Source organism: Onychostoma macrolepis, chromosome 05 (assembly GCF_012432095.1).
Source record: "Onychostoma macrolepis isolate SWU-2019 chromosome 05, ASM1243209v1, whole genome shotgun sequence".
Classification (NCBI taxonomy): domain Eukaryota; kingdom Metazoa; phylum Chordata; class Actinopteri; order Cypriniformes; family Cyprinidae; genus Onychostoma; species Onychostoma macrolepis.
Genome location: NC_081159.1, coordinates 17,663,624 through 17,686,486, shown reverse-complemented (window position 1 = coordinate 17,686,486; position 22,863 = coordinate 17,663,624). Strand labels below are relative to the sequence as shown.

Below are 22,863 nucleotides of genomic sequence, written 5' to 3'. Positions count from 1 at the left end.
ATGTTCCAAACAATTACAATTCAAATAAATGCTGTTCTTATTATTTGCTTAATATCATGGTTCTCACAAAAATATTAAGAAGTACAACTGTTTTCAACACTGATAAATGTTTCCTGAGCACCAAATCAGCACATCTGAATGATTTCTGAAGGATCATGTGACACTAAAGACTGGCGTAATGGCTGCTGAAAATTCAGCTTTGTCATCAAAGGAATACATTTCATTTTAAAATTATATTTTATATTGTAATACTATTTTACAATATTACTATTTTACTGTAACAACCCCCAAACTTTAAAATAGTGTATAGTGGTGCAAATGGAAAACAGACAGAGAGGTAAAACCCCAAAAATGCTAAATAAAAGAGATGGTCAGGTAGGCTGGATCCCCTACCATTAGCACAGCCTTTCAGGCGAACTCCTCTGACTGGCGCCCTCTGCAGGTCAGCCTTCACTCTGGCCTTTAGACCTCCAGTTTCCTTCTGCATGGCGTTTAGAGCATCGCTCACAGAGTTGACAACCTTCACCATGTTAATCTGGCTCTCGGACAGCAGCTGCAACACATACACAAACAAGAACTATTACACTGACAGCATGAGTTAACAAGGCAACTAGCCAGAAAAAGACTGCAGGCAACAGACATGTGCAGTAAATCATATCAGTGCAGTGGATCTCAGCTTATGACATTCTTGAATTTTTAGAGGAGATAAAAATTCTGTCATCATTTACTCAATCCCGTATTATTTTTTTCTTCTACAGACCACAAAAGAAGATTGCATGAAGAATATAGAAAATAATACCCCTACTGACCTGCATTAAAGAATTTCAAAATAACTTATTTTGTGCTCTACAGAAAAAAGTCTGGTACAGGTCTGGAATGACAGTGATGATGTTTTGGACCCATCTATATTTAGTGTTTACTATCTCAAGATCTACAAGGTTCCAGTACACAAAAGCATATCAGATTATAATACTGTTTCAGCTATTAAAATAGTTCAGTTTTGTATGTAATGGCAAAGTGATTATATTTCATTTCGTTTTTTTTTATTAAGTTAATTTAGAAAAACGTTTGGAGCATTTTTTTTTTTCATTAAATAAGTTTTTTCTTTCTTAAAGTAACGACCAAGCGGCCAGCGGCAGACCGGCAGGCTGATCATATCCTATGTTTGATCAATTTAGCCTTCTCAAATCATCACGACTTGCCTAAAATAAAATCTATAGATATAGCCTACTGAAACAGTTCAAGCATATAACAATGTTTAAATGTTAAACCTAGATAAATGTGCGCTGCATTCAATAGTTTGTGCGGAGAATCGAAGCTAAAGCGCAGGACATGGAGGCACCAGCGCAATCAATTGCTTTTTTTTCAATGGAAATGCCTTAAAAGACGCCATAGTTTTTGCTCATAAAGGTAAGAGTGATAAATCATTCATAACTGTAAAGGGTCTACTCTTATTTGTGTGCACTCACAATATCAGCAAAACGTCATGCTTTTAAGAAAACGATGCGCTTTCTGCCGTCTCGTCTTGAACAGGAGCGCTTCACAAAAATGAACCGAAAGTCAGCAAATACATGCCTCACACACATGATAAATATATCTATAGAAAGCTTTAAATTACTACTTAACGAAATAAATCAAATCGATAACAAAAACTCTTTCATTATAATCCGTGAAGATGCACTTCTCTCTAAAGGCATCTAATGAGGAGACGGCAAGTCAGGATCATCATCTAAAAGTGGGTCGTGGCTTGATGACCATGGGAAAACGTGGGTCCCAAGGCCAAACCAGTTGAGAACCACTGGTCTATAATATGCAATCTCTTCTATACTGAGATTCAGTTTTGTGACTTGGACAGCAAAATGTTGAATTATAGCGCTGCAGCACAACAGAAAACAAATATTTTGCCAAGTGTAGATCTTTGTTTGATGGCTTTAACTTATGGGAGCTCTATAGGTTCATTTCCTGGACATGTAGAAAGCTTTGAACCATTGGTGTGAGCTGCTTATTGTCCACTGAAAATAAAAATCCCTTGTAGCCCATGAGAAGGCAAAATCAGTCTGGGAGACAGGTTCCATAAGGCTAGCTGTCATTTCAGCTCAAATGCTTGACATGCAATAGAGCTGTTAAAGGTCTTTGTGCCAGATTTACAGTGTGATTTTCTGCTTGAGGCAGTGAGCTGAATCTGCTATTGCTTGTCTACCTAAAAATAAGACTATTGAAAGAAACACACACACTGACATACGTATGTGTGCCTTTCCCCCATAAACTTAAGAGATCTGACCCATTTTAGATGGAAAACCCTCTGTGTTCCTGTGAGCATGAGCTTGTGCTTGTTTCATTGTTTGTGAGGCACATCCAACATAATGAATGAGTGTCCCATCCTCGCCTGCAGCTCAACAATGTGTCCTGTACAGTGATCTTTAAAGGACAAGTACACATTTGAATAGGACACACTGTCTATGCATGCTGTAACTGATGAGCTATATGAATAAACTATACTATCACATGCAGAAAGTTTTCCCTTCCTTGTCCATAGATTTTAGACAGTTTTTTGAAGAAATAAGACCAGGTAAATTTGATTATATACAGGTGCATCTCAATAAATTAGAATGTCGTGGAAAAGTTCATTTATTTCAGTAATTCAACTCAAATTGTGAAACTCGTGTATTAAATAAATTCAATGCACACAGACTGAAGTAGTTTAAATCTTTGGTTCTTTTAATTGTGATGATTTTGGCTCACATTTAACAAAAATCCAAATCCAAATCACTATCTCAACAAATTAGAATATGGTGACATGCCAATCAGCTAATCAACTCAAAACACCTGTAAAGGTTTCCTGAGCCTTCAAAATGGTCTCTCAGTTTTTGTTCACTAGGCTATACAATCATGGGGAAGACTGCTGATCTGACAGTTGTCCAGAAGACAATCATTGACACCCTTCACAAGGAGGGTAAGCCACAAACATTCATTGCCAAAGAAGCTGGCTGTTCACAGAGTGCTGTATCCAAGCATGTTAACAGAAAGTTGAGTGGAAGGAAAAAGTGTGGAAGAAAAAGATGCACAACCAGCCGAGAGAAGCACAGCCTTATGAGGATTGTCAAGCAAAATCGATTCAAGAATTTGGGTGAACTTCACAAGGAATGGACTGAGGCTGGGGTCAAGGCATCAAGAGCACCACACACAGACGTGTCAAGGAATTTGGCTACAGTTGTCCTCTCCTGAACCACAGACAACGTCAGAGGTGTCTTACCTGGGCTAAGGAGAAGAAGAACTAGACTGTTGCCCAGTGGTCCAAAGTCCTCTTTTCAGATGAGAGCAAGTTTTGTATTTCATTTGGAAACCAAGGTCCTAGAGTCTGGAGGAAGGGTGGAGAAGCTCATAGCCCAAGTTGCTTGAAGTCCAGTGTTAAGTTTCCACAGTCTGTGATGATTTGGGGTGCAATGTCATCTGCTGGTGTTGGTCCATTGTGTTTTTTGAAAACCAAAGTCACTGCACCCGTTTACCAAGAAATTTTGGAGCACTTCATGCTTCCTTCTGCTGACCGGCTTTTTAAAGATGCTGATTTCATTTTCCAGCAGGATTTGGCACCTGCCCACACTGCCAAAAGCACCAAAAGTTGGTTAAATGGCCATGGTGTTACTGTGCTTGACTGGCCAGCAAACTCACCAGACCTGAACCCCATAGAGACTCTATGGGGTATTGTCAAGACAAAAATGAGAAACAAGAGACCAAAAAAATGCAGATGAGCTGAAGGCCACTGTCAAAGAAACCTGGGCTTCCATACCACCTCAGCAGTGCCACAAACTGATCACCTCCATGCCACGCCGAATTGAGGCAGTAATTAAAGCAAAAGGAGCCCCTACCAAGTACTGAGTACATATACAGTAAATGAACATACTTTCCAGAAGGTCAACAATTCACAAATTTTTTTTTTTTTTTATTGGTCTTAAGAAGTATTCTAATTTGTTGAGAGAGTGAATTGGTGGGTTTTTGTTAAATGTGAGCCAAAATCATCACAATTAAAAGAACCAAAGACTTAAACTACTTCAGTCTGTGTGCATTGAATTTATTTAATACACGAGTTTCACAATTTGAGTTGAATTACTGAAATAAATGAACTTTTCTACAACATTCTAATTTATTGAGATGCACCTGTATATATTAGGGGTGCAACGGATCTTAGATGATCCGTGATCCGTACGGACCAGTCCCCACGGTTCGGCACGCATGTGATTCGCGGATTAACTGTTAAATTCAACCAGTATAGACTGAAAGTTATCATTTGCACGTTTACCAATTTACACATTCAAGCAATTTCAAGACCATTCAGATGAAGGAGAAATCGAATCGGGACTCATGTGCAGAGAAAGAGAGCGGCGAGATTCAGAAACCGCATTTCAGACAACGCCTCAACAGATGGATAAATACACACAAAGTTAAGTGAAAATACCCGTTTTGGCAAGTATTCTGGTAAACACAGTAGGTTATGTCCATGTCTTACGTTAATGTATACAGCTGACTAAGAAAAACCGAATGTGTGTCAGTATTTAGGTCCGTGCATTTAGTCTTAAAGAGACAGCAGCCTCAAACAACACCACAGCTTTACCAAAGATTAATCTGTATTTAACTTATGCAGTAAGCATTATTGTGTTGTTTTAAACTTAATTATTACATTTCTGCACCTGAATACTACTGTTACTGTCTTTATGTAGCCTATAATTTTATGTTGGCTGTACATCTATGCTTGGACTTTGTGCAATTGTTCTTGTTGTATTACTGACTTTAGTAGTTAAGCTAGTAGTTTCTGCTGGGGTATAGAAGTACTTAAAGTAAGCTTTTAGTAATAAATGAAAAGCAACCTTTTTTTTTTTTTGCTGATCCGAAAAATGATCCGATCCGTGACTCAAAATCCATAGTATGATCCGAACCGTGAGTTTTGTGATCCGTTGCACCACTAATATATATATATATATAGAGAGAGAGAGAGAGAGAGAGAGAGAGAAAGAAATCTTAAGAAAAAATGTGCTACTCACTGCACCCAAAATGTATAATTGCAGAAACAATATATACGTTGTATTGGACATTAATGAAGCAACAGATTTTGTGTGAAAATAAATTATTCAAGTTGTTTATTTCGTTTAAAAATCGTATAAATGTATGAGGTGGCAAGGGGGGCCTTTTACCCCACACACAAATACAGCTAAAATAATGTCTAAGTTAATAATACTTGTTCAAAACAATCACTTTAGCAAAGTCTGTACTATTTTCTGCTTATTTTGAAAAATAAAATGATTATTTTTTGTTCAATAAATATACTGTCATTAAAATATGTTAATATAAAAAATACATTTTAAAATACAGAAACAAAATTTCAATAAGTAAAGATTTTGAAAGCATTGAAGGAGATCCAATAATAATTGAATATATATTTACAGTAGTAACAACAAATTATATTTTATTATATGATATGATAATATCATATAATAAAATATAATGTTTTTAAATATGATGGTTTCATTCTAAACATGGTGATTATCCCTAATATGGACACCTAACATAATATATGATATTTACCATCTGAATCTAAGCATGTCATGTCATCAAATGGAAAAGTCAGCGATCTATTAATTATCATGTTAATTACTGTGCGCCTTTAGCCCCAAAAGCGGGGGCGCTTTTTACCCCAAATACCATACTTTTATATATTCTTTCATTATTTAAAAACTGTTGCTTTAATTATCTTAAACGAAACAGTGTGAAAATCATAAAGAAGACCTTTGTCTCAAAATATATGCATTAATTTAGCGATTCTCATTTGCTACTTAAATCTACAACATTTTAAAAAACATAAAATATTAGATCAAGAAAGCACAGAATCAACTTTGCGCTGCTGCGCGCGATCGCGTCAAGGATCAGACAAATATACACGTGCATCTTGAAAAGCGAGTGTTTTGGAAAGTGCTAAGCCATGTTGTTGTGTCATCTAGTGGTTTAAATGAAAATAATATCAAAGGCGCCTTTAACCCCGTTGTACCCTATATATATTGTGACAGTAAATAAATTTGCATGGTTACAATATATATGTATATACATATATATTGTAACCATGCAAATTAATTTACTGTCACTTTTAATCAATTTAATGCATCCTTGCAGAATAAAATCCTTAATTTCTTTAATAATATATTTCTTATTATCAGCGTTGAAAACGTTCTGGAAAATGATGGTGCTTGAGACTAAATGGTTTCTGATGGTTTCTCACCTAATTCTTCGCCTTAATTCTTAATTCTTTTGCAGTTAACTTGTGTCTCTTTATTGCATTAGTATTGCATCCTTCTCATGGGCATTTAATAATTTTTTTAACTTTTATTCTTGAGTTCAATCTCTTTTTTGGCTCATTTTATCTGTAAAGGAAAACCTGCCTAATAATTCTGCACACCTGAAATAAGAAGTTTCTGACTATCAGCCTTCATGGACAATTATATATCACTTATAAATGATTAAATACAAAATCAATAGTAGTTATTAAGATTGATGTGGTTTGGAATTGGTAAAATGTTCTTAGAAAATATGACCAGAATATCAACTTGCCTAATAATTCTGCACACACTGTATAACTTAATGCAACCTTGCAAAATAAACAGTAATTTCTTACAAAGATACATTTTTACTGATCGATTTGAGCTGATGTCGTTTTCTATGAATTCAGGAGTCAACCAAACACGCACTTCTGTCTTGTGTCTTTTGGATACAGTGAATCCAATTCCTTTCATGGGACAGGAAAACAGACGGGACCATTTCTAATACACTACACCACACCAAATGATGTTCTCTGGAACCCTTGACTATTAGCGCACTGAACCCTATAGATCATGGTTGGTTTGACACTTCAAACACTTGCACATGACGCAAACAGGCACACACATGCTAGTACACTAACAGTGTAAAGCCCATAGGAGGTAACCTTTAGACAAAGGCCTTTTTCAGGGTTATATCAGTGAGATGGTTGTAATACTGAGTTGACTGACAGTGCAAAATTAGTTTCTTTAATGGCAGAGAATAGTCACTGAAACTAGAGCTAAAATAGATTCACACAGAGAGCTCAATACTTTCATTCCTCACCAATATTTCTCACTTTTATAGGTGATGCCATTAACTCTCTGAAGGGGAGGTGGAGTTACATTCCATCCTGCTGCTTCATGGAGCATATGTGCTAAAATGCTATCATGTGTAACCTGTAACCTTACCTCAGTGCACTATCAGAGCTGGTTTCCCCACAAAGCAACAATTAAACTGGCATTACAATTTAATACAGAACTGGGTTTAATCCGTGACAAGGCAACTGTCAGTGTTTCATTTTTCATGCAAAGGGAGATAATTACAGGTATAAGTGCCCTTAATTAATAAGGTTTGATAAATTTAGGGATGACACATTTTAACATGGTTTCTAGGGTAAGCGCACACCCTCTTTTGCCTCTTTTTCTTCAATCTTCAGTTGCAGTTCAAGCCTGTGCTGAGTGTTGCTTTTTGTGCTCCTTTCCAGATTCCACAAATCCATCTATTCATTCAAACTGTATCAAAGCTCAACCAAAAAAAATATATATATACGAAACAGAAAGACCCCTCACAATTACACACACACACACACACACACACTCACACACAAACACAGGTCACCATTGCTGTCTAAAAGTCATCAGAAAACGGAGGATTATTTTCTATTCAGCAGGGATTTCGCTAACGCTTTTCTCTGTTGCACAGGTGTTTTCTAGTGATAAACAACTCTCTTTCACTCCTGCCTGCTGTGTGTGTTTGTTGGCATGTGTGCATCTGTGTGTGTGTATGTGTGTTTGTTTGACAGATTTGGTGTGTAGGAGCTTGTCAGTAACTCGTGGTTAGAGAGAGATGTTGTTAATCCTAAACCTTAAGTCTTCGTAATTCAGATTAAAGTCAGGCTTTAACTCGGTGGTAATTCACTTAACACAGAAAAACAGGAGGCCTCTGCTGTTCCCCAGGCCTGAAACTATAGTCTATGGAAGAAGTGGTACAGTAGTTGTCATCTAGTGTATCAATGTCCTCATATCAGCCTTCTCCGTCCTCAGCTGGCAATAACACAGTGTATGTGACTATAACATTAGAACCGTGCATAATGCAGTCTGAGTACAATATGTTACAGGATGCCAATGTGAAAGCCAACGCATTCATAAAATGCCCTGGAGCAGCAAAAAAAATCTACTTATAAAGAATCGAGCAGGAAAATTACAATATATTGCAAATAAAAAAAATCTGTGGAACTTTGACACATGGTGGACATTGAAACCAAATAAACGTGTCTTACTCAGCCATTTAAATACTACTGAGTAAATTCTATGTAAAAATTAATTTAAAAAGCCTTAAACAGTGGAATTGTCAGGATGGAGTGTACATTTAAACATTTCATATGTAAACTTTTTTTTTAATTATCATTCCACATTCACTATTGTTTAAAATTTTGGGGTCAGTACGATTTTTTCAAAGAGAGAGAGAAAAAAAAAAGAATTTGCTACCACTGGAATGAATTTTAACACATGTGACCCTGGACCACAAAACCAGTCATAAGTAGTGCAGATATATTTGTAGCAATAGCCAAAAATATTATAATTTTTCTTTTATGCCAAAAATCATTAGGATATTAAGTAAAGATCATGTTCCATGAAGATATTTTGTAAATTTCCTACCATAAATATATCAAAACTTAATTTTTGATTAGTAATATGCATTGCTAAGAACTTTATTTGGACAACTTGGTGATTTTCTCAAGATGTAGACTTTTTTTTTTTTTTTTGCACCCTCAGATTCCAGATTGTATCTCAGCCAAACATTGTGCTATCCTAACAAACCATACATCAATGGAGAGCTTATTTATTCAGCTTTCAGCTCAATTTCGAAAAAAAATAATTGACCCTTATGGCTGGTTTTGTGCTACAGGCTCAGTGGCTCACGTATATTAAAATAAAACTGTTCTTTTAAATTATATATTTATATATTATATATATGTATTTTGATCAAATACATGCAGCCTTGGTGAGCATAGGGTATGTTTTTCTAAATAAATAAATAAATGAATGAAAAATTCTTACCAACCCCATACATTTTAATAGTAGTATTCATATTATATCATAAACAGTTAAATTCCCAGACTGTTGTTGTCTAATAATGCTAATTTAATTTAATATATTTTAATTTGACTCTAAAATAATTTCATATTTAAAACACTAATTTAATTACATGATTTCTGCTGATAATGTCACCTCTGTACAGCATTAAATGTAAATGAACCTTTCCGTGGTACTGTATACGTGATTCATACGCAGCTTCTTTGCCTTGTAACTTTGATTGAAACTTTCGCTTCTGATACACAAGGACTGTTTCAGTGAACATTTATCTCCATTACTAACTTTCAGATTTCAAACTGGCTGGCGATGGCAATAAACAGATTCCAATGGGTCTCACATTGATGACAAAAGCATTTTGAAAATGAGCCACGGTTTGAGACAGCATAAAGTGTGAGAACAGACCAGCGGGGTGGCAACTGAACTGAGGTTCAGACTCAGGGAAACATAGCAAGTGTTAACACAGCATTATTCCCCCCGAAACATCATTTATTATGGATTCTGTCTATTTCCCAGAAGTTCAATGGTTTGACAAAAGCTACTGCTGAGCTGAAGTCACACCTGCTCAGTTCATGCTCATGAAGAGACAGTGTTGTAACAGTGATTTAAGTTTTTTGGTGCACCAAGTTATTGCACCTACAACACAATTTGAAGAACTGTTAAAAAAAAAAAAAAAATAAAAAGAACTACTATAAAATAACTATTACTATTAACATGTCAAAGGTAAATGGGTAGTTACTTTTGTAAAGAGTTTTGTAAAGACATGCTATACCACAGCAAAAACTATTCTGAATAGCATTTAGCTGCTATTATTATTGTTATTATTATGCATGCAGCTGTTATGGCCACATGTTAATTCATCACACTGCATGATGACAAAAATTAGTTAGTGAAGACAAAAGGGTGATTAAAAATGGTGATAGAACCAAAACCACACGTTTTGTTGTGTGAAAAAAAAAGAAAGAAATATGGCCATGCTATGTCAACTACCCACATGTATGTACCTCTGAAGATGCAGCTGTTCTGCGTATGTGTGCATCTGTACGCCATTACCTGTATAAGTCTGCTCTGTTCAGTCTGCAGTGTATTCAGGTCCTGTCCCAGGTTGCTTTGACCTCTTCTGAGAGACTCATAGTCCATCTTCAGCTGTCCCGCGTGGGCAGACAGCTTAGCAACTTCCTCTGCCAAGTTGACCAATAGCGCTCGATCCTGACCTTTGACGGACTTGAGATCCGTATCGTGGTCGGTGAGTGAATGCAGCAAAGATGTCTGCACGCCTTCCAGCCGCAGGAAATTACTGTTATAATCAGGGCAGTTGGGGTCGATGAAGATATTGATGCGTGATCCATCACCCCTCTCAACTGTCACCAACGCATTGGCTTCGTCCTGATTGGTGCTAATATGAGGCGGTCCGTCCGACATGGGGGGAGCCTGGTAGTGGTTCATAAGAAGAATGGTTCCCGTCACTGTGACTGCGAGCAGAACGGCAACAAAGAGAAGGATGGTACATAGCAGATAGCTACAACTCATCCTCTGCAGACAGACAGAGACAGAGGAAAAAAAGACACAGAGAGACAAAGAGAGTTAAAGCCATCATAACATCATAATCATCATTACCATTTCCGCAGAACAGAAAGTGCTTTTTAAAGCCCGTCGGGGATAATATTGCAGTCTGACACAACTGCAGGAAAGACAAGGAAAGAGAGAGATGGAGGTGTTTCATACCCTGCTCTCCTCTCCTTTCACAACTTAACATGAGAATAATCTGTTTGCTCTAATAATGCTCATTTCTTAGTGACATAGTTCCTCTTTTCTTGCAAACACACAAACAACCCTCTCTTCCCCTCTCAGCTCTTCTCTGTATATTTGAATCAGATTATATGGTGAAGAATCTCTGCAAAGCAATTTAAAGGGATAGTTCACCCAAAAATGAAAATTCTGTCATTAATTACTCACCCTCATGCCATTCCAAACCCGTAAGGCCTTCGTTCATCTTCGGAACACAAATTAAGATATTTTTTTATGGAATCTGAGAGCTCTCTAGCCCTCCATAGACAGCAAGAATATTACCACGATCAACGCACAGAAACGTAGCAAGGACATCGGTACAATAGTCCATGTGACATCACGGGTTCAACCGTTATTTCACGAAGCTAGAGAATACTTTTTGTGCACAAAGAAAACATTATTAACATAACTTATTCAACAATTCTTCTCCCCGAGTAACCGTCTTCCGCCATTTTGGAGAGCACCCCAGAACGTAATCAGCATTGTTTACGTTCAGCATGCGCGCGCTGCCTACTGAACGTAAACAACGCTCATTACGTTGATTACGTTCTGGGTTGCTCTCCAAAATGGCAGAAGAAGGTAACTTGGGGAGAAGAATTGTTGAACAAGTTTTGTTATTATTTATTTATTTAAGATGAACGAAGGTTTTACTGGTTTGGAACTACATGACAATATTTACATTTTTTGGGTGAACTATCCCTGTAAGTCTGAGAAAATGCTACAAAAAATGTAAGAATGTATTATTATTTATATTAATAAATATCATAAGTATAAAACGGCAAAATTTCGTAATGTCATGCCATACTCTGCAGTGTCATAATTTAACAAAATTAATTACATGCAACTGCAACTGATTACATGTAATCTGGATTAGGTAATCAAATTCCAAAAATTAATTTTAATTAGATTATTTACATTTTAAAATACTCGTAACCAGACTACAGCTACTTTTTATTGATTACAACCCGAATTCTGGAAATGTTGGGACGCTTTTTAAATTTGAATAAAATGAAAACTAAAAGAATTTCAAATCACATGACCCAATATTTTATTCCCAATAAAACATAGATAACATAACAAATAAGTTTAAACTGAGAAAATTTACAATTTTATGCACAAAATGAGCTCATTTCAAATTTGATGCCTGCTACAGGCCTCAAAATAGTTGGGACGGGGGCATGTTTACCATGGTGTAGCATCTCCTCTTCTTTTCAAAACAGTTTGAAGACATCTGGGCATCGAGGTTATGAGTTTCAGGAGTTTTGGTGTTGGAATTTGGTCCCATTCTTGCCTGATATAGGTTTCCAGCTGCTGAAGAGTTCGTGGTCGTCTTTGACGTATTTTTCATTTAATGATGCGCCAAATGTTCTCTATAGGCCAGCACCCGGACTCTTCTACTATGAAGCCATGCTGTTGTATGTGGTTTTGCATTGTCCTCCTGAAATATACAACGCCTTCCCTGAAATAGACGTTGTCTGGAGGGGAGCATATGTTGCTCTAAAACCTTTATATACCTTTCAGCATTCATAGTGCCTTCCAAAACATGCAAGCTGCCCATACCATACGCACTCATGCACCCCCATACCATCAGAAATGCTGGCTTTTGAACCAAACGATGATAACACGCTGGAAGGTCTGCCTCCTCTTTAGCCCGGAGGACACAGCGTCCGTGATTTTCAACAAGAATGTCAAATTTGGACTCATCTGACCATAGTACACTTTTCCACTTTGAAACAGTCCATTTTAAATTAGCCTTGGCCCATAAGACTCGACGGTGTTTCAGGACCATGTTCATATATGGCTTCCTTTTTGCATCATAGAGCTTTAGTTGGCATCTGCAGATGGCACGGCGGATTGTGTTTACCGACAGTGGTTTCTGGAAGTATTCCTGAGCCAAGTTAGTAATGTCAATGACAGAATCATGCCGATGAGTGATGCAGTGTCTTCTGAGGGCCCGAAGACCATGGGTATCCAACAAAGGTCTTCGATTTCTCCAGTTTCTCTGAATCTTTTGATGATGTTATGCACTGTAGATGATGAGATTCACAAAGTCTTTGCAATTTGACGTTGAGGAACATTGTTTTTAAAGTATTCCACAATCTTCTTACGCACTCTTTCACAGATTGGAGAGCCTCTGCCCATCTTTACTTCTGAGAGACTCTGCCTCTCTAAGACATCCCTTTTATAGCTAATCATGTTACAGACCTGATGTCAATTAACTTAATTAGTTGCTAGATGTTCTCCCAGCTGAATCTTTTCAAAAATGTTTTCCTTTTTAGCCCTTTGTTGCCCCTGTGCCAACTTTTTGAGATCTATAGCAGGCATCAAATTTGAAATGAGCTCATTTAGTGGATAAAAGTGTAAAATTTCTCCATTTAAACATTTATTATGCTCTCTATGTTCTATTGTGAACAAAATATTGGCTCATGTGATTTGAAAGTCTTTTAGTTTTAATTTTATTCAAAAAAAAAAAAAAAACGTCCCAACATTTCCGTAATTCGGGTTGTACATGATTACATATTAGTCACACAATAGCAATGAATTATTCATAATTTATTGATTCTCCCTAATTCCTCTTTTTCATCTTTTAAATTTTGTGTACTTTCACCCAAAGACCAGTCACTAGTTAGATGGCTACACAGCATTTGACCACTGGATTTACAAAAATCATTTCAGGTTTAAGTGTTTTAACATTGCACCAACTACTAATTTGTACACTAATTTGAATTTGAATTATCACCGAGTGGGTTATTTAACTATGCATTACTATGTCTTTACAAGGTTTTTGTCTTTCAAACACATTAAAATGCACACATTTACATTATTTCTTATTTCTCATGCACAGTAATGCAGGGATTCCAAAACCTTTCTGTCATCTGAACCTCTTTTACCTAATACATTTACTTGAAGTACCACTGAGATTTGAAAATAAGTATTTTAATAAATAAGTATCATATTTATCCACTTTACTGTGATCTTGCAGATTTAAACTTTGTGTTTTCACATTCACACTGGTATGAATGGAAAGGAAGTCAATGGATCAAAAAGTGTTGTGTGAAGCTTTATTTGGTAATCATGTGTTCTTCATCAGAGAAGTGCTTCTCATAAATCTGAATCTCAGAACCAGACTCAGGCATGTTTGTGAGTGTGTGCTGTCAATGTGCATTATCCATCCACTCCATTACCCATTTTGCACAGTTAATAAACTCAGCTCTCCATCTCTGGTTCTCCCTTTAATGGGAAAAAAATTAACCACGTTGAGTTTACCATCCAAACAAATGTGTGTGTGAAGTCTGGACATGTGTGTGTGTGTGTGTATGCAAGGATGCACTGGCAGTGGAGGTGTGCTCCTGAATATGCAATTCCCTGAATAAGCGTGTACACATATGTTCTCTTTTTTCCCAAGCCTTTCTGTTCATAAATATGCTAAACGGCCATGCTGGCTTTGGCCCATACTGATGGGTGGTTAATGGCTTGCTTTACGAGTTAGCTTTTACGATCGACTCTAGGCAAAAATATAAAGATTTCGGGGAAGCACTTCAGTGAACAGTTTACTCAGAGAAACTAGAGATCTTCCCCGCTCCATCTCTGAAGGCTGGTGGAACATGTCGAGGCGCTAGGTGTGATAAGCTCCTGATATGATTTAAATAGGATCAAACCACACAGAATTTTGTTATTTACACTAGTCTATCCTTCACAGAATTAATTCTGACACAGGTGTATGGTTTTGGTATTCTCTCAAACAAGTATGTTTTTTTCCAAGCTTTCCAAGATTAGAAATAGGGTTTACAGAATAATACATTAATAAGTGAATGTATTATTATGAGCTAACAATGAACAACAACTGTTAAATTATGTCCATTTTTAAGAATATTTTTAAGGATATTCATTCTCCTGTGGCCAGGCATTTTGCGAATGTTGACCACAAACTTAGTGATATGAGATTTTCAGGCATTCAGAGATTGACTAGTTCAAGAAGAGGTGGTGATTCTAATAAAAGACAGTTACAATGTGAAGCCAAGTGGATTCATTATATGGACTGTGTATAGCCGAAGGGATTAAACGAAGAACTTCAATTGTCTTGTTTTTTATGAATTTTACTTTGTTGTTAACTCCAACAGACAACCATTGTTCTCCAATTTGATTTAGATAATCCATTACTAAATGTACACACATTGCGGTCATTCTTTAATTATTTATTTATGTATTATTATTTATACTTATTAATATACTTTTTTTTCTCTTCATATTTTGACATTGTGTAATTCAAAATTATTATTATTTTTTCTTTTAATTATTTATTATTGATCAGTGTGTGGTCTGATTGATCATGTGATCTCTTAAACCATCATGTGACTTCTCAAATTAAGATGGCTCCTAGCTCTATTGTCAGCATTGAAAAAGGTCAACATGTGACCGAAACGTTTGCCTTGTTTTTATCCAGTAAATTGCTCTACATGCTTTCATCTCGCTTGTGATTCTTTTGATGTTTGAGAGTGTGCAGACCTTTTTCAAGCTCTTACTTTTTGGGAAACTTTTTTGGTCTACGTACCTCAGTTGGATTATTTTGAAGGCGCGGTGAGTCTCTGGCTGCTTTCCATTTTTAAGAATATTTATAATATACTATAATATCATTATTAACATGTACTTACATGTATTACATTTTTATTATTATTTTTATTGATTATGTTTATTTGGATTTACATTATTTAAATAATAATTCAAATGCATTTAAATGTAGTTTCCAACAAATTTAAAAAAAAAAAGCTATTTTGCCAGAATGAATGACAAGATTAAAGACACTATTTAAAATAGATTACCAGGTCCTTCATAATTCACTGATATCTGATGCTTCAAATTTATTCAAGCCAACTGTTCATACTAAAGGACAAATGTTATTTTATTTAAGAGGTATGACTGATGCGCTTAAATTCTACATGTAATCCAATTGAACTCAATCCAGTAATGCTCCTCGGACAGTTTCCTTTTGAACAGCTGTTTCATCTAGATGAAAAACTGTTAAAACACATTCTCTCAAAAGGTTGAAGGCAGTATCGATAGTTGGACTATACAGTATGAGCCATTTTCCCTGCAGATCAACCATCATTGTGACTGCTTTCTTTTCCATGTTCTGTTGCTGATTCTCTCCAGCTGAGCCTCAGTAGATTGATAGCTATTTTTGCTTGTTGTATTTTATTGAGTGAAGACTGCAACAACTTCAGAGCTGAGTATCTCTCAGAGTGTCTTTCTCTCTCTTTGTCCCTTTTCCAAACCTCTCTCACACACAGACGCACACACACGATATTCTAAACACAAACCATAAATAGGCTACACCGAGCATTTCTATGTGCGAGGTCTGTTTTTTCCCCACACACTGGTGCATTCACTTGAATTTTAATTTAACGCCCAGACAGATGAAGAAAAATAGTTTTGCATAAAATATTCAGAACGCAACGACACTTCAGTGGATATGAGATAGATGAATCCATAAGAGGCCTGACATACAGGGAAGAATATGATGAAATGCAGAATATAAGCCAAATATGTGTGTGCGAGAGGGCGTTTAGATGAATATGTAAATACTGTACATGCTGTGCAATTTCCTCTCAATAACAAACTAAACACAGAACAAAAGTGACAGCAGTGAGAAAACAGCAGTTAAGAAAGCATCTGATTATATCGATGTGGATATGTTTGAACCAGCTCTGCAATACGGCACTTCAGTCACGCCACGTTTATTTATGTAGCGCTTTATACAATAGATTGATTTAAAGCAAGTAGTTTTGTTTGCATAGATTTACGCTTGATCAAGCAAAGAACTGTTTTGATTATTATAGTAATATAAGGTATTTTAAGAGAGCTAATGTTGTGAATAAAATAATTTATCCAAAAATAAATTAAGTCTTATCACTTACCTTTATTTTGTTCTATATCCATATAACTTACAAAAGAAAATGTTAGGCACACTGTAAAAAATGATAAGTTGACTAAGCTTAAAAAAAATTGAGGAAACCCGTTGCCTTAAAATTTTTAAATAAATTATAATGAAAAAAATAAGTTAAGTGAATTGTCAAGTTCTTTTTTTTATTACCGGTATTATTATTATTTTCTTAATAAGTTAAGTCAACTTATCACTTTTTTACAGTGCAGATTGATGCATCACTCAGTCAGTTACTTTCTCATTTACACATTTAATTAACTTTAAAATATAATATTATATTGACAAAATTATATTATCAGCTATTAGTGTCATGTTGTTTCTTTGTTTTAATTTTCAAAATTTGTGAATTCAGACTTTGAAGTGTGGTCTCAGATGTTTGGGCCCACTTTATATGCTCCAGTAGTTGCAGGAACTAATGATATGTCAAGCTTTAAGTTTAATGGTGTGAGAGATTGAAGCCCTTACCTTGGGCGGTGTTTGTCTGACTGTGTCTGAGTCTGACCAGCGATGTTTGAGCTGAGAGGAGCTGGGCACACACTCACAGAATGTCTGCATCAAACAAACACACATAAAACTAAATGAAGTGTTGTTTTTCTTTGCCATTTGGTGTGTGTATATTCAGGTTTGCCTATACTTTGATGGTCAAATGTCCTCACTCCTTGTAAGGAAGTTTTATGTTTCCATACGAGTTAAACATGATCATAAATCAGGCAAATCACGCTTAGCTCACAATCTAATGTTGCGCACAGGTTTTTGTGAAGGTTAGGTTTAGGACACAGAAAATTAAAATATATATAAAAACAATGAAAGTACTGTACTCACTTAAGGTGTACTTAAAGTATATTATATTGCATTATATTATAAATTATCAAACAAACCTTTGTGTGTCCTGGTATTCCCTACATCGTGGGGAACAAATGTCCCCACAATGATAGTGATACCAGTCAATTTTGACCTTGCAAAGCTTATAAATCACAGGTTTAACCTCTATTTGGGTGAGGTTTAGGTTTAGGATAAGGGGATAGAAAATAGTTTGTACAGTAAAAAACCATTACACCTACTGAATGGCCCCATAAACCATGAAAACCCAAAATGCGGTTGTATAAACTCAGCTGGCATGAGAATCATCCCTTTGCTCTAATAACGGCCTTTTGGTAATATAGATCCTCTTATCTTGCAAACACATAAGGTCACATATTCACTTTCATAAGCATCTCGTCAGATTTTCTTTTTAATGTCTCCAGCAATAACGGTGGACAATATTACATTAGCTTTCCGCTATATGGTAACAGAATCAGACCACTGAAACATTAGGAAGGCCTGTTGGTGCTCTCTGTATGGCTGCTTTCAGGAGGAAAGATGGTTCTGTTCCAGTCACTCGTACGGATCTGGTGTGTTCAACCGAATAACACTATGGTGCATGTTATTCCAAAAAAAAGAGGTTGCTGTGACTCTAAAATACTTCCTTTTTATTATTTTCTACCCCTCCCTTCTAGCCACCTATAGAGACAACTTTTTGTGATCAAATCAATTCCCAATGGATAAAATCTATTTTCAGCCTGCATTTTTTCCTCATTTAATATTATTTTACACAAAAATACATCACATTATCGAAGTAAAATGGCCTGCAAATGTGGTTTCACAAAATTACTAAATATCTCATTCTGCAGTTTGTGAAAACAAAACATTGAATGTTGTTTACACTTTCAAAAGTATAGCCATAAGACATCATAGCTGTTACCATGAGACTAATGTGATAAAAACACTTACTAACCTTGTCTGCACAGTTTTCCAATCTTTCTGCTGCTGTCATGACCATGTACAGTAAACACCCTGTAACTTTCACATGATACATGCATGGATACCAGCGAGAGAGAGAGAGAGAGAGCAAGAGTGTTTCAGATCTGCATGTAAGGTGTGCATAAGCTGACTACTTGTTAAGCTAATTTAGAGGTAGAAGCTTTACACACATTCAGTCCTCTGTTTCAGATAAATCATAAGCTTGAATTAGACCAGTTAGCTGTGAGAGGAAGAAAGGAAGAGACAGAGGAAGTGATGAAACAGAGCGTGCAGGTGAACAACAGAGAGCCTGAGGAGATCAGACCACCCATACTAACTTCAAAGTATTCTGACAGCCAAAACGTTGCTGTTACAGAAGTATTAACAATAAGAGAGACAAATAAAAATAAAACAATGAGAGTGAAACAGAAAGAAAAAAAAATACACTTTATGAGTTTGTGGTGCTCATATTGTTGCAGTTTTTACCCAGTGGATAAGTAAAAATCAGTAAAATCTTATTCTTGGCAGGCTTTTCGTGAAAAAAAAAAAAAATGATAGGACACAATTTTTTGAGTGTGTCCATTTTCCATATACTGTAAGCTCACATTAAATTCCACATGATAAGCCAAATCCATTTTATTTTAACATATTGACATAATAAGACACGTACTATCGAGTAAGGGCACACTAAAAATGACAGACATAATGTTAAAATGTAAAAAAAGGATTCAGCTTTGCCATTACAGGAATACACAATACACACACACACACACACACATATATATATATATATATATATATATATATATATATATATGTGTGTGTGTGTGTGTGTGTGTGTGTGTTACCCATGAAATGATAACATTAACTTGGAACTTGATTTTGTCCTTTATTCCACTAGTGCAGAACTCTCTACACATTTTGGTCGTTGTTGTTGTTTACTTGTAGTTAGAATTTGTGTACATTTATATGCATACGCGCGGTCAAACTGTAAACACAAAACAGTTCACAAGTAATATTTAGTAATGTTTCACATCACATTTGCATTAAGCATTATCACATGTGATATACTGATTTTTAGAACAGTCTCTCGTGTCACAGACTTTCTTAAACTTTGTTTACTAACTAAATGTAACATATTGCACGAATATTTGAACTAGTAACATAATAAACAACATATGTCTACACAAACTGCAAACACAAGCGTATAATATTAACCGTTTAGGCGCTATGGCGCTTATCGCAAATAACGATCTACATGGCAATACCTCAGAAACTATCAATTACACTTAAACAACATAAGAATTACTCACCACGCTGGGAATATACAGTTTAAGTTATAGCTTAAATCTGGAATTGTTATAAAAGTTCAGCAAGCTTCAACATGAGAACAACATGGATGAACAACTTTTCTCTATCAGTGTTTATTCCCCTCTCTCTCGCGATCCCATCAGCCCACTGAAACAACGTTCTTAAAGGGGCAGCACCCAACAATATATAATATATAATATATAATATATATATATATATATATATATATATATATATATTACCATTTTGACTTGGTGAACATCTTTCAAAACATTAAAGACACTTCTTTCAAAAACATTAAAAAATCTTACTGAGCAACAAAAACACAAATGGAATATATGTCTTAAAGTTAAATCAAACTTTCATTTTGGTGGGTTGTAGTGAAATCCTTTCAGCTCCTGTGTGGATAGTTTTATCATAAAATGGTGACATGCTGGTGAAGTGACTCTCAGAGCAGCTCTGGAGAATAGGGGTCACATATAGTGAGACGGCAGACACTGAAATCATACGTGCTTGAGTATGTGTAGTAGACAAAACTGCGCCATTCATTCACAGAGATCTACATGCATGTTTAAATAGCAGTCTTTTGCTGTATAATATTCACAGACACTAGTTCATATTGCATTTGATTAAGTGTACAGAGCTACTTTAGATTTCTTTATGCAAAATTTGCACGTTGTACCGTAAATTCCATTTTTATGACTGGACTGAATAATTAAAACATTCTTTACCGCCATTCTAATTCAATTCTACTTGTGGCCAGTTCAACTCAAATTCATAATCACAAATTGAATAGAAGACAAATTCCCAACCCTGCTGTTCACACAGTCTTAGGAAATGTAACACTAGAAGTAAAACTGTCAGCATGTCTTCTTAACTGGCTGTTATATCTCAGCTATAGAGCTCCTGACAGCATACAACATTTTCATACCTTTCCAATATCCATCTTTTGCATGTCACACACACACGTTTGTTTTTGTGAAAAGTGGGGACATCCCATAGGCGTAATGGTTTTTATACTGTACAAACTGTATGTGCTATTGCCCTACACCAACCCTACATCTAACCCTACCCTTACAGGAAACTGTGCTATTTCAGATTTTCAATACACTCCATTCTGTGTGATTTATAAGCGTTTTGAAAAGTGGCGACATGGGATAATGTCCTGAAAAGTCACCTTCTCCTTGTAATACCTATGTCATACCCTTGTCATTATACAAAACGTGCACGCACACACACAAAAACTCAATACTGCTGTACACTAACCCATCTCACTACTTCAATATCATTGTTGTTTTATAGTCATAGACGCAACTTGATGTTTTCAACAATCTCAACTAGGGCCATGACAAAGAAACAAAATTGCACATTGCACAGATATCCCACAGTGAGGAAGACGAATGTATTTTTCAACCAGTGCTCCTTTTGTATATATCTCCACTCATACATAGGAGAGTTTCCTGTGAATAATGCATGTAATAACATAAGAATCAATGGCATCTGACTACGAAGATGAACTCTCTATCACTTGCATTCTCTTTCTATCTCTTCTCTCAATTTCATTTGCTCCAGCTCACCCTTCCTTCCTCTATCCTCTCTCCTCTCTCTGTACCTGTGTATTCCAATTAAAAGATTGGAAAGGTTTTGCCAAAATGCACCTCAAAGGGATAGTAAAACCTGAAATCACCTATACTGTATTGAGAAAAACTTATTAAACATACTAAATAATGTCTTAATTAAACTCAAAGTGAACCCTCACACAAACTTATTTGCATGTTTAAAGGTTAAGGGATTGAAAATATCATTAGCTTAGTATAAAAACAACAGAATTCGATGGAAAGTCTCCACCACGATAGGAAAACAAACATGTGTATGTGTACGGCTCGGTGCGCTCCTTCAACTCCAATCCACCCCAAATGCAATCGGGTGTGAAGTGATGCCCATTACAAATATGAGATAGAAGGGCGAGCCAAGGACAGCATACACAAACACACATAAGAAGATCCACCAGTGAGACGCTGGGGGCCAATCGAGGCCACAGGCACATGTGAACTGATGCAGTCTGAGGGGTAGAACTAGGGGTGTCCTGAAGCACAAATGGCTAAACTGGATTGTCCTGGTTTTCTCTTGCACTCAATACGATTTATTTACTTTGGAAGAAAAAGACTTCAAACCACTATAGGGACATATTCGATGGGACTCTATTAAAAAGCCTGTGGATTTTGGATCAATGCAAGGCATAGTTTTGTCCATACAAGACGTTGTTATTGGAAATATGTAAGAAATTATTGACAAACTGTAAACACCATGAACGCAGTGGGACAAAAAAGAATTATAGGTGTGTGTGAGATGTATTTTCTGTCTAAAGTTATATTTCAAATAATGATCGCTTGATGTGGTTTCAAAATTGCGGTTAGCTTTGTGATCTTTAAACTGCTATGGCGTAAGTTTTCCGTGGAAATTGCTGAATGACAGCTGGCCCTGAGCTGAGCTGAGAGACTCAGACCTCACAAAGTACTTGCTAGACCGCAGCAGTGCATTCCAGCCCACTGAGATACCAATGATTTCCTGCTCATCATATAATCACATCTAGTTAAGGTTATAAAGCAGACAGTTAATGCTAATGATAGTTTCACAAGGTCAGACGTAATATTTGAGAATGACAAAGTAAACCAATTTGGATTGAAGCCCACAACAGAATACTGGCTTGAGGTTCCCCTCCTAGACATAATAATGTAACAGACAGTTGAATATAATTCAAAAATGTAGGTAACAATTTCTGATTGAGCTACTTGATTGAAACATGTTGTTTCAAAATGAAAACATTGAGCTGAAGATAATAATGTCAAAAACAATTTGCTTTAAGCAGTCATCTAGTTTATGACTCAC

General features: G+C 36.1%; 1 protein-coding gene across 9 annotated transcripts in view; it reads right to left on the bottom strand.

The window, feature by feature from the left end:
• Positions 1–22,863, bottom strand: part of fibcd1b (fibrinogen C domain containing 1b) — a 91,612-nt gene that overhangs the window by 52,095 nt on the left and 16,654 nt on the right. For 2 of the 9 annotated variants that reach the window (XM_058774476.1, XM_058774477.1), the window contains 2 exons: positions 10,209–10,688; positions 394–553 (listed from right to left, as the gene is read on the bottom strand). In XM_058774476.1, coding sequence (XP_058630459.1) covers positions 394–553; positions 10,209–10,688 — 640 coding nt within the window. Of the gene's footprint in view, positions 1–393; positions 554–10,208; positions 10,689–15,495; positions 15,515–17,349; positions 17,434–18,658; positions 19,335–19,976; positions 20,114–22,863 lie in introns of those variants that run through there. The other 7 variants (XM_058774472.1, XM_058774473.1, XM_058774475.1 and 4 more) reach the window with 7 other exon arrangements.